The sequence below is a fragment of the Photinus pyralis genome, unplaced genomic scaffold (genome assembly GCF_008802855.1).
Source record: "Photinus pyralis isolate 1611_PpyrPB1 unplaced genomic scaffold, Ppyr1.3 Ppyr1.4_LG4, whole genome shotgun sequence".
NCBI lineage: Eukaryota > Metazoa > Arthropoda > Insecta > Coleoptera > Lampyridae > Photinus > Photinus pyralis.
Genome location: NW_022170511.1, coordinates 23,336,280 through 23,347,919, shown reverse-complemented (window position 1 = coordinate 23,347,919; position 11,640 = coordinate 23,336,280). Strand labels below are relative to the sequence as shown.

General features: G+C 36.7%; 2 protein-coding genes across 4 annotated transcripts; both read right to left on the bottom strand.

The window, feature by feature from the left end:
- Nucleotides 1-8,096: 8,096 nt before the first annotated feature.
- On the bottom strand, nucleotides 8,097-10,026 carry LOC116169628. 3 transcript variants are annotated; one of them, XM_031485773.1, is made up of 4 exons: nucleotides 9,758-10,026; nucleotides 9,507-9,708; nucleotides 9,185-9,455; nucleotides 8,097-9,130 (listed from the first exon to the last, which is right to left on the bottom strand). In XM_031485773.1, the coding sequence occupies exons 2-4, from the start codon at nucleotides 9,667-9,669 to the stop codon at nucleotides 8,824-8,826; spliced, it is 741 nt and encodes a 246-aa protein (XP_031341633.1). In that variant the 5' UTR covers nucleotides 9,670-9,708; nucleotides 9,758-10,026; the 3' UTR covers nucleotides 8,097-8,823. The 3 variants fall into 3 exon arrangements, with proteins under 3 accessions (XP_031341633.1, XP_031341631.1, XP_031341632.1); XM_031485771.1 differs by having other exon boundaries at nucleotides 9,185-9,708; XM_031485772.1 differs by having other exon boundaries at nucleotides 9,185-10,026.
- On the bottom strand, nucleotides 8,220-8,792 carry LOC116169021. Its single transcript, XM_031485052.1, has one exon. The coding sequence runs from the start codon at nucleotides 8,790-8,792 to the stop codon at nucleotides 8,220-8,222; it is 573 nt and encodes a 190-aa protein (XP_031340912.1).
- Nucleotides 10,027-11,640: the final 1,614 nt, after the last annotated feature.

Sequence of the window (11,640 nt, the reverse complement as noted above, 5' to 3'; positions counted from 1 at the left end):
CTGATGAATTTTAACATATGCACGTAATTACTTTCTGTTTCCGTTATAGCGGAACGGAGCGACGTATTTTACTGCAGCGACCATCCCGAATTGTTGTTATTCAAAGAACAACGGACAAAACCATTAATTCTAAAAATGTGAGAGTTAATATGAGCCGTTAAGCGAGATGGCGCGTGCAACTTTGACATGACTGATGCGAACGGAACCTGACGTAATCCTTATTCATCATTTCTCTTCGGGAGATTGCTGTCCGCACCCTCTATTATTTTTAAACATTTTTGCGGAATTTAGTTCACGTTTGGCGATACATCAACCGAAACACACATCTACTGTAGTCAGCAGCATTTTTAAGTTGTCATAAAAACTCCTTTTTTCTTACGCATTATGTGTGCCTCGCGAAATAATCTCCATAACAAACATTAAAGCCATTATTATAAGTCAACGCTTACTACCGTTTGCTATTTTATAGATATGACATAATAAAACACACAAAAAACCCTACCCGTTTCGCTCTCGAGTGACTTTAAACCCCCAGTTTCATAAAAGTGGAAAATCTGCTGTTAATCGATGGAATAAAGTTTATCGAACATTGGATTTCTAATATAACGAAAAATAAACACGAACGGAGATTTTCTTTATGTGCATTCGCGGGCAAGAAAATGCGCAGGGTTCGAGGATATAAACAAGGAGTAAAAAAAGCGCCAACACGATATACGCTTGGTTTATAAAGAAGTAGGTGCGAGAATGGAGAAAGCAATAAGCTACAATAACGTCAAATGTGTTACATTTAAATAAAAGGTAAGGCGACTTCAAGAAGAGGCAATGTTATATGTATGTAGAAAAGATTCGTGTAGAATAAGTAAAAATGCTGTACGGCAACAAACTTACCTATATTGAGGGTAAAACAATAGTACAAATTTGCCGTTTTCAGAGGCCTACGTTCTAAGTAAAACAAGGAAAGAAATTCAAGAGGAAAAGGTAATCAAGAGATTTTAAATAAAATGATAATCAATTAATTCTCTTCTATATTTCCCGATATCTTCGTTCGTTAAGTTTATGTATAATTAGCGACAACCCTCAACTCATTTAACTCACCCGGAAGCTATTAGGGATATACGTTTTACAATAGGTCAATCTCAAAGACTTACCGACAAAGATTTTAATACGATAGTTCCATTTAAATATACGTTTAAAGAGATTGCCATTGGACATGATGAGGCTCACGAACATTTTTTTCTCACTTCGGGCACAAATCGATCCCAAACATTTCCGATCTGGCGCCCGTTTTGAGATACGATTTTTTCCCCTTTTGTTCAATTTTTGGCAACTACCCCGACGTAGGAGGTTCCTCCAATTCCCCAAAGGTTGCGGCCTAACCCCACGCCCTGCGCCGGACCGTCTGGGAGCTACAAATCTCAAACGAGTGCACGGGCAAGCTCTTCAGCCACTCAACGAATTTTCCCAGAGATTTTTTCAGCGAATTTACTTAAAGAATGGCTTATCAAAATTTCATCAAAATCGACGTCATCAGTTTAAAAAATTAAAAATTAAGATCGAGAACTTGCCTCATTTTCTTATTTCGTTAAGACACAGATAAATGTTAGTTTAACACATTGTTTATATACTATACACTATACAGGGTGCCCATTGTGTATAGAATATATTATAGGTAAATGTCGACTGTATACAAAATTTTACTCTGGAGTCATTTTTTAACGTTCTATTCATTGGCGTGAATATGGACTTTAACTTTTGGATAGTTTTTATAGAAAAATGATTTTGTACTTTTAAATTTGGTATTGGCGCGCTGAGATGGTTACCACCTACAGTACCTAGTATCGCCCCCAATATAAAAAACGGCAGAGCACCTCGGTGTGACCCCACGGAGTCATTGGATTTGACCCATTTTCAATGGACATGTTATGTGGCATATAAGTCTACTGTGCAAAGTTTCAACCGAATAGGTTCAAGCATTTGGCAGGGACAGAGAAGTGTGACCCCACAGGGTCATTGGATTCCACTCATTTTCAAGAGGCTTATTACATGTGACATATAGATCAACTGTGCAAAGTTTGAACTAAATAGGTTCAAGCGTTTGGCAGAGACAGAGAGGCATGACCCCAAGGGGTCATTGGATTTGACCCATTTTCAATAGGCTTATTACTTGTGGCATATAGGTCAACTGTGCAAAGTTTGAACCAAATCAAGCATTTGACAGTTATCGTGTTCATGGACAGACGGACACCATCGACTCCCCTATAAAGCTTGCATCGCTTTGCTCTGCCGCTTAATAATGGTTTACGAATTTTTCGTATCTCGCACAATAAAAGTTATGTTGAGGGGACTAATTTATACTGGTTAATAAAGTAATTCGTTATTGCCTTTGCGTTTCCTTGGATATATTATTTTTGTATATATACTGCTTAATTCTAATTGGCCTTCTAAGCTAATAAAATAAAAACCAAAGTAAACAAACAAAATTCACTATGAGTTACAATCCACTCGCTATTAAAAAAGTTAACACATTTAAAATTATGCACTGGAAGGGATGAAAAGGTAGGTCCGGTAACTGACGACTTATTAACCGATGGGCAATACAAATTAATGATAAAAAAAAAGGTTTGAACCACAGAGTGAAAAATTATCTGCACCACAACCTCCTTTAATAGAGTGTAATACCAAGGTAAAAACTTCATCAGCAGACATATGCTTTTCCATGTGACAACCTAAACTTCACTCACGTGTATAAAAAATATGAAAGTTGATTTTTATTAAAATTTTTATGAAAAGATGTAGAATATGTCGGTTTCAGCTGAACGTATTTTATTAGCTTTGGCGAGGAGCTCGAGAGTAAAGCGATTTAAGCGAAAGTAAACAGATCCTCAGCATAAGACCATTTCACCTGGGACGGCTATTAGAATCAACAATAGAACACTCTCTAAGATGTAAAAGCGGCCGGAACAGGAAAAGCTTTACATAATTACCTAAGAATAGGAGCGCCGTTTTATCTTTCGAGGCAGAGTGGAAGGAGGAAGACGTTCATCAAGTCCACATAGTACAGAGTTCAATTAATTTCCGGTCTACAAAACAATTCTTCTCCATGAATTTTCCAGATTAGATCCCGCAGCTTCCTCAATTTGGTATTAAAGTCACGACGATATCTGAAAAACTCGTGTCAGATTTACAGGTCGAAGGTCTGAGAAAGGCGCGCTCGCTCCTGATGTTGGAATTTCGTGTACGATGCGCGCAATAAAAACAAAAGGTAACATCAAATAATAGAAATACGATCTCTCTAGAGACGTCTAACAATTAAATCGGTCTCATAAATTCCAAGTTGTGACTTAAAGGAGCTTTCGCATACTGCGTGATACAGGGGACGATATAAATCATAAACGAGTTCAACTGAGGTAATAAATTCTCTTTAAATAGAACTATGAAGTATGTAGAAGTTTGGAGGAATTCTCCACATTCTGATACTGGGAATAAGAGTGTACACGTTCCAGTCCCGGCCAAGGGAAATTTGGTACATGGCCGCATTATATTCTGTTAAATGGGAGTAATGTTTTGCTTTTGAACGGTGGAATCGAGCGCAATTGCAATGAAAGCGTGCGTGAACTTTGCATGACTGCTTAACATATTTATTACACGGTAAAGCTTAGTTGAGGGTTAAAGTCTATTAACACAACCCGCTATGGTTTCGCTGCTGCGAGGCATAAATTGATTTACGTTATGGTGTACGCAACGTAAAATTGAAAATGTCACGGCGCACCTGATTGCGGCCGCAGAATAGACTGTGTTCATTAGAGCGTGGGAAATTATGACGACATTGTCTCCTAAAGTTTTCTATAGTTTTAGCTCAAGGTGCTTGTCGCCATCTTTTACTCTTTAGTACTGTTTTCTTAAATGAATTTATTACACAAACGTTACATGAAAGAAGTTCATATACCCCACAAGACTCAATGGCATCGATTTCAACAGGTCATCGGACTTCGTCTTGAGATACTGTGTCCCAAGTAATTGTAGCGAACATTCTAGAATTCTCAAGGTGCCATGAAATATTAGTCATCGGCGATAAACAACGAAGACGGTGTGACGTAATCTTTCAGATAAATATGACGTGTTTGTTCTAGAACATTATAAATTGTAAGTGATAAATAGTAATTACTGTTATAAATTAATCAATTTTAGCACTGTTATAAATTAATTGTTCGTTAATTTGCGAACAAATAAAACCACGCAATTTACGTTACATAATGTTAGTTCTTCCTCTTACGAGGTTTCTATTGAGCTTTCTATAATTTTTTTTCTTATTTCATGGTGCATTCTTGTGAAAAAGATACCTGAATAATTACAAGAGAACTCACTGCTAATTTGAAGTGAGTTCAGGTAATCATTGGAGAATTTATAGAAATAGAAGTACAGTGTGTTGGATTCTTGTCGTATCTCATCAGCTAAAGATCGCTGCCCCCTGAATTTTCATAGTGTGGCAAAGCACAGACTGTCAAACTTCGATCCACATCTGCTACCATTTCATCAATCAATTACGTTAAAAAAACATTAACGCTTTATGAGAAACGTCCAAAGCTGATTATAAAAGTGGATAATTATGTAGACCTAATTATGTTCCTCATTACGTAACTAAGCGGGAAGCAGGTGCAGAAAGCTTATCCGACAATTTTTATACAAAGCGTCAATACAAAAGCAGCTTTTAATTAAGCCAAAAATTAAAAAAAAAAGTTTTAGTAGTCCAGTTAATTGTTTTCGGTCATATAAGCGGAGACCATAATTAAAAGGGTTTTAATTCCTAAATTAACGCATGTGGTATAAATATGAAATTGTGGTTTAGATGAAATAAAAGTTCACAATGCGTGCAAGAGAAAGGGTCAAAAACAGTTAAAAAAAGCAACCCTTTTGTGCAAACTTAGGGTTTATCAACGGGATTCCCCAGTTTTCATTGTTATTATAATTAATAAGGTTTATCTATTATTATCTTTCGTAAATTTACATTTAACGCACGAATGTTCGCCCGACAAAAATTATTACATTTTAATTAAAAGCAAAGCGCACTTTAAAATATCTGTAATTAATTTTATCACTTACTAACTAATCGTGTTACCTCAAATTGCTTTTCATTTTCCAATATTTTCGAAGAGTATTACGAGATTCAAAGCTGTAGATGTAGTTCGCATATAACGTCATGAATTTATTTTTTACACTATTGCGCTCACGAGCCGTTGGGGTTATTAGGGAAAATTAATGAATTGGCCACTCGCCAACGAAATGAGTACCTATTCACTTATAAGGAAATTTATACTGGCTATTAAAAAGAAAACTCATTCTATCAGAATAACGTAATGATAGTTTTCACTTCATTTCCCTTGAAGTCAAAAACTTTAGATCTCTTCGATGACTTTATTAAAATATATCGTTATTGGATTCGCAGCTAAAAGCTATGAAAGTACAGTACAACGCTTGCAAAGATATCCGTAACTCATACGAAGTACGAATCAAATATATGACATTTTATGAAATTGCATAGACTAGAAGGAGACTTCCTTGTGATTCCCTTTAACAAGAAGAACACTTTTAATTGCTACGGTAACGGCGACATTAAAATTGCGGTCAAAGTAATGGTAGGGTAAACTCAAATAATCGAATCATATTTGAGTATTAGAAGGGGTAACTGAAATGGCAAATCCTTCACTTCGACGCTTAATTAGCTTAAATTAACGAAGGGACAACGTTAATATTTATAGAGAAAGTTAAAGCATATATACGTGGAAAATACTTGGTAAAGGATGGGCACTGATGAAAGAGCGATGTCTATTTGGTAATAGTTTAATTAACGTAGTGAGACCAAACAAAAAGCCTTCAAGGTCTGGTCTGTGTACAAATAAAATATGGCGGTTGCAGCAGCATATTGTTCTGTAAACTACAAGGGGGTGTCGTTTCTCTTGGTTGAAATAATGCCGAAGATGAGAGCGAGCCACCCTGTAATGAAAAATTGACGTGTTGTCAACGTAATTTCCGGTTTACGCATTGCAAATATGAGTCGGGACATCCTGTATGTAAAATGTATCGATTAATTTGATAGGACCTGGAGAAATTTCGTGCAAAAGGTCACTGAATGGGAAAAATTATTAAATTGTGACTTTAATGTTAGTTTTTTTATTGCAAATTTATTTATTTATTTTTTATTTACGTATTTTAATGTTTAAGTGGTTAATTGTATTTGTTGTATTTAGTGAGTATCATAAGACTTAGAACGCTTAAATAAGGTAAAAGTTTTATCGAACCAGATGTTTTGTAAAGGCGTTATCGGCCAAATTAGTTGGCTTTATTTTCTGCACACATGTATACATTTTTTTAACAGCTCATACATATTGGATTAAGGGATTTTGCACTTATTTTAGGCGTCACTTCCAGGTATAAATGCGTCATGGAAACAAAGGTTTGCTTCAGAAGGTAAACACCTTGCTTCAATTCTCCGTGCCGCATTGGACACAGTGGCGTATGTCGCCGGCCACAACTGCGGCTGTGCAAACCAGGTAAAGGGAAACTCCACATGACCTGAAGGATGGGGAAGGACCCTAGAAGTCAGACACTGGAAGGTTCTGTGGTCCAAGCTGCCACACGTATGAAAGGCAGTCGGTGCTCTGGACAAGTGTGGCTGCGAGACAAGCTGCGAGATTTTTTCGATATAATTTAGTACCGAACCTTTCATATTTATATGTGAAATATCTCTTCAGTGGGGATAACGCAATCACAGAAGACGTCAGTGAGTACTTGGCGATCTTTCATAGCTTTATACATTTTGTACCTGCGCGCATTAACGACGTACCTTCTGACAATTTTTTTTATTAAATAAAATATTGTTATAAGTTTATACATTAAAACTTTGGAATATCTTGGTTTTCACTGAGTACGACGATTTCAGAAAATGTGGTAGCTTGGTATGGAAGCCTTTCACGCACTTTCGATGCTTGTAGGTTATTTTTGTTACCATAAATGAATTCCCTGACACCAAAGAACATATGCCTAGACACCTTCACGTCCCGACGTGCTATATTTAGTTTTCTTCAAAAATATTACATTTAATCAACCCCACCCCCTCTAAAATCTACCCACACGGAAAATGTCACGTGTTCTTCGGGCCAAATCGTCTAAATGGTTTTAAGGAACAGTTGTACCAAGTGGCACCTTGGTATCACAAAATGCAGTATCTTTCAAGAATTGCCGTTATACCGCTAGTACTACGAGTATTGACTATTTAATTGATGAGATTCTGGGTGGAAAATGTCTACCTATTTTTGATGTTAGTTTTTTATCGCTTGATGGTGGATCTAAATGTTTAGCTAATGCTACGCATAAGGAACGAAATCCCGCAACAAAATCTCAATCCCGGTATTTGCGGGATTGTTAGATGTTAATCCTGCGGGATCCCGGTATTTGCGGGATCCCGCAAAACTTTAAATAAATTGGCTAATAAGCAATTCTGTGCGGTTAACTTCTGTATTAAAATAAATCGCTAATTATCACAATATTTAACAAAAAAGTACCTTCGGCCTAACTTAGAGCTCAAAAAAACCTCAACGGTAAAGCACAAATGGTGAACTTCTAAAGTGCCTCAAAAATCATGGTACATTTTTAACGAAAAAGTTACAATTATTTAAAAAATAACTTCTCCGTTATGCGTTTCATTAACAAAGTAAACAGAGTCGTCCCCTTGGTCGACAAATTCCTCAGTCCCGCAAATCCCGCGGGATCCCGCTCCATTTATGTGCGGGATTAATTCCGCAAAAATGCTGCGGGATCCCGGTATTTCGGGATCCCGCGATCCCGGTATTGCATTCCCTAGCCCTACGCAACTATACTTCGTTCACCCAACAGAAATAGTTAAGCCACTCCTACAAAATTTGGGCCAATGTAAGCAGCAACCAGTTTTACAACCACAAAATTATAAAAAGCGGAAAATTTGAAAAATCAAATTGAAATGTCACTTGCTCAAGACTAATTATGGCGCTATCTCTCTGAACATAACTCGTGGCAAAAATAGTAAAACCTGCAAACTGTTAAATACATGTAAATATGCAACATAAAAACACTGTTTATATTGAGAAAAGTACAAAAAAGTATTATTACAGCAGCACAAAGTTTTGAAATTACAAGTGCACTTGAATATAAACAAAGGTACATAACAATTTAAATCCTGTATCGCTTCACTCGGATTCGGACTCCGTTGATGTCGAGTCATCTCCCACATGAATTACTAATGGCTCCACTACGATGTCCATTAAAATGTCAATTTGCCACATTTTTTCCTCTTCACTTTGAGCATGGCGAATTGCGTTCTTCCAATTTTCAGCAGTAACATGTTCCACTGCTTGTTGAAATAGTGGATGAAGGTCTTTCATTTTAAATGTGGTGTTGTTTCTGGCCACTTCACCTTTTATTTGCGCCCATATCAGTTCAATTGGGTTCAATTCGCAGTGATATGGAGGCAATCGCAGCACGGTACGATTGTGTTCCTTTGCAATTTCATCAACTACATATTTTGGTGTAACAGCTGCCCGTTTCACAAGCTGTAGAAGTTCAGCTCTTACCATATCTTCTTCGTAAGGTATCGATTTGCTTGTTAACCAAGTTTGTATATCAGCTTTTTTCGTACTGGTGTTTGGTATTTTTTCACTTTTCCTGCTATGATATGAAGCGTTGTCCATTATAATCACAGATTGTTCATCAAGATGTGTAACGATTTCCATAAACCACTTTTCAAAAACTTCACTGGTCATTTCTTCGTGATAATCCCCTGTTTTTTTCGATTCAAAACACAGCAAACCTTCCTCGACGAAGCCATCCTCGGACCCTATATGGAGAACAATTTCCTTTGCCCGATGCATCTTTCAATCCAGTTGATAGCCCGTTGATAAATGCCTGTCTTGGAGTGAGAATTGTGGTGTCCTTCCATACTTTGCTTACAGTATGCCCAGCATTCACCCAAGTTTCATCTAGGAAATACAACTTCCTACCTTCTTCACGATATTTTCTAATTTCACGCAAGAACCGACGCTTCCAAGTAATTATTTCGTCCTTTTCCTTAAGAACACTATTGCGTGACCTCTTTTCGAATCTACAATGACAAGTACATAATATACATACACGTAAAGAAAAAAGGTTTACTGACCGAAAACCTATTTCTTTTATTAATTTCCATAAAGTAGTTCGTTTCAAATGGGGTAAGTCTTCGTCTTCGTGTAACACTGCCAAAACTTTACTCAGGGTAGGTGGTTCATTTCTTTCAAAGAAAGAATGAAGCAAACGTCGAAGAATACTTTTAGTTCCGGAATCAATATTGTCCAAAATTGCTCGTGGTCGATAATATTTTTTAGGTGAATGAAGTTCGTGTACCTCTGTATACTCCCGAAGAATCTTGTAGACACTCGGAATGCTTACACCTAAATTACACAATAATAAGTAAAAATGAATGTGCCTAAGATGAAAATTACCTGCTGCTTTAGCCGTAAACTCAACTTTATCCGTTTTAGATACCTCCGGGTTGTCTTCCGAATATGCCTTGAAGATATTTAAAATGCCAGTTTTGTCTTCAACTGAAAAGTGCTTGGCAGAACGTTTTTTCGGTGGAGAGAAAGCAGCACCGGCGACATTCATGTTTGCGTACAACTTTTCTTGATCGCGAATAATATAACCCTAAAAACAGGCATGTAAAAATCGTGTATAAAATTTTATAATTACTCACCTGACTATCTTTAGAATACACCGACGAGTCTTTATAAAGACTATTTTGTGTGAATAAAGGAGATTAATGGCAAATTGACGCAAGTAAAGATGTAAAAACGTAAAAACCGGCAGAAACGCAATAGGCAAGATGACAGATTACCCAATTCGGCCAATTCGCTTTACAAGTGTGATTGTGGCTTCAAAAATTACACCAATAACAATGTCGTATTCAAATGTGGCGGTAATTGTTGAGGAGGGGCTTAACTATTTCTGTTGGGTGAACGAAGTATAGTAAAATGTTCTACAGCACCTTGTTAAAAATATCCAGTATCTATTCTAACCCTATATCCGTCCTGGACTTGTTCGTTCCAGAAATATTCAATCAATTCCGATTTAAATGTACCTACGTAACTATTATATTTGTCACTATGCCTCAAACCAAGTTTTTGCTGTTTTCTCGTAAGAACTAGCTAAATAATAATTTTATCGATCGTAATGTAGTGGTATTAATATTACAAGCACTTTCAAGAGCTTCAAGATAGTCTAGGGGGTGTAATGTACCATCATTTTCAAAAATGGGTAACATTTTGACAATTTTGTTAATATATAACACCATGAACATTTTCATACTTGACGCCACTGTGTGAACTTGTGACATTATAGGGGTAGTATTGGAGAAATATTGGAGGTGAACGGGGGGATCTGGCGAAAATTTGAAGACAGATTAATTACGAATATTTCGACGATTTGAATATTAAGCTATAATTAACAACAATCCTACATATAACTATTCCACTTTGGTTTGGTTCTAGTTTCATGAGGACACCAATATTTGATTGTAACACAGCGTAAAGCTCGTTTCTCCATAGTAACAACCACCGAATGTAGTAATAACACTTCGTTTTAACGTACAGTCACAAAGGAATAGAGCAACTGCAGCGCTTTTGTTCAAATCAAATTTACGTTGAAATCCAAGCACCCCCAAACATCGAAAGTGTCGTTTTGGGAGAACGTACTTCTACTACGTTAAATGTAGCCCTATACACCGAAAATTCCGCATACAATCACTTTTGTTAGTAAACGTACTGTCCCTCTCACACATACCGCAACAAAAGCAAAAGTTAGAAACCACCACCAACATTTTTTTGGAGCCGCGAAAGTTTAATCTTTTTTTCGATCATGATGGAAACAGTGCGAAGCCGCGTCTTCGCAATAATATAAACCAAATATTACACAAGAGAAAATTTTTACTAACAAAATAATGGGAAAGGAAATCACAAGGAAGCATCCAATAACGTGAGTCATACATTGTTTTCACCCCCTGACAAATATTATAACCTGCTTGAAACACGTATGTTCCCCGTTTCACTGGGACCATAACAGTTGAGATCTCAGTCATATAATCTAAAAGTAGGGATAGAAATTTAGGGGACAGCTACTATATAATTTTAGATTACACCTACCTACATATGTGAATAATACACAATTGTCTCATAAATCTCAACGGTATCGTGTTGTAATAAAATAGGGTGTAACTTCCTTAATGAGCGCGGACTAAAAATATTCATTACTTTCCCTGCAGATAGGCGGCGGCGGCGCGCGGAAAAAATTATTTAAGTGAAAGTTTATATTTTTCGACATCTTAAATTAATATCTCGCCGAGTACGGCAGGAGCTCGCACGTTAAATAGGTTCAGTCAATTTTTCGGTCTCTTGAGTTTCGCCTTTTCCTGCCGTTTTTAGTCAGGGTTGTCCGTAATTGATGACGGCAATAAAAAGAATTATAATGTAACTTCGATTGATTTCAAAATCCTTCTTTACGTATAGGCGCGTAAAGAAGAACTTTTAGTGATTCTTGTAAACATGTCTGAAGAAGAAAAACAATTATTACTTTGATTCGAAA

Excerpts from the sequence above, each read along its gene's own strand:
- LOC116169021 (XM_031485052.1), bottom strand. The coding sequence starts at position 8,792 with ATGACCAGTGAAGTTTTTGAAAAGTGGTTTATGGAAATCGTTACACAT.
- LOC116169628 (XM_031485772.1), bottom strand. The coding sequence starts at position 9,669 with ATGAATGTCGCCGGTGCTGCTTTCTCTCCACCGAAAAAACGTTCTGCC. Across the intron at positions 9,131-9,184 it reads ATAAAAGAAATAGGTTTTCG|ATTCGAAAAGAGGTCACGCA; the intron begins GTCAGTAAACCT and ends TTGTCATTGTAG.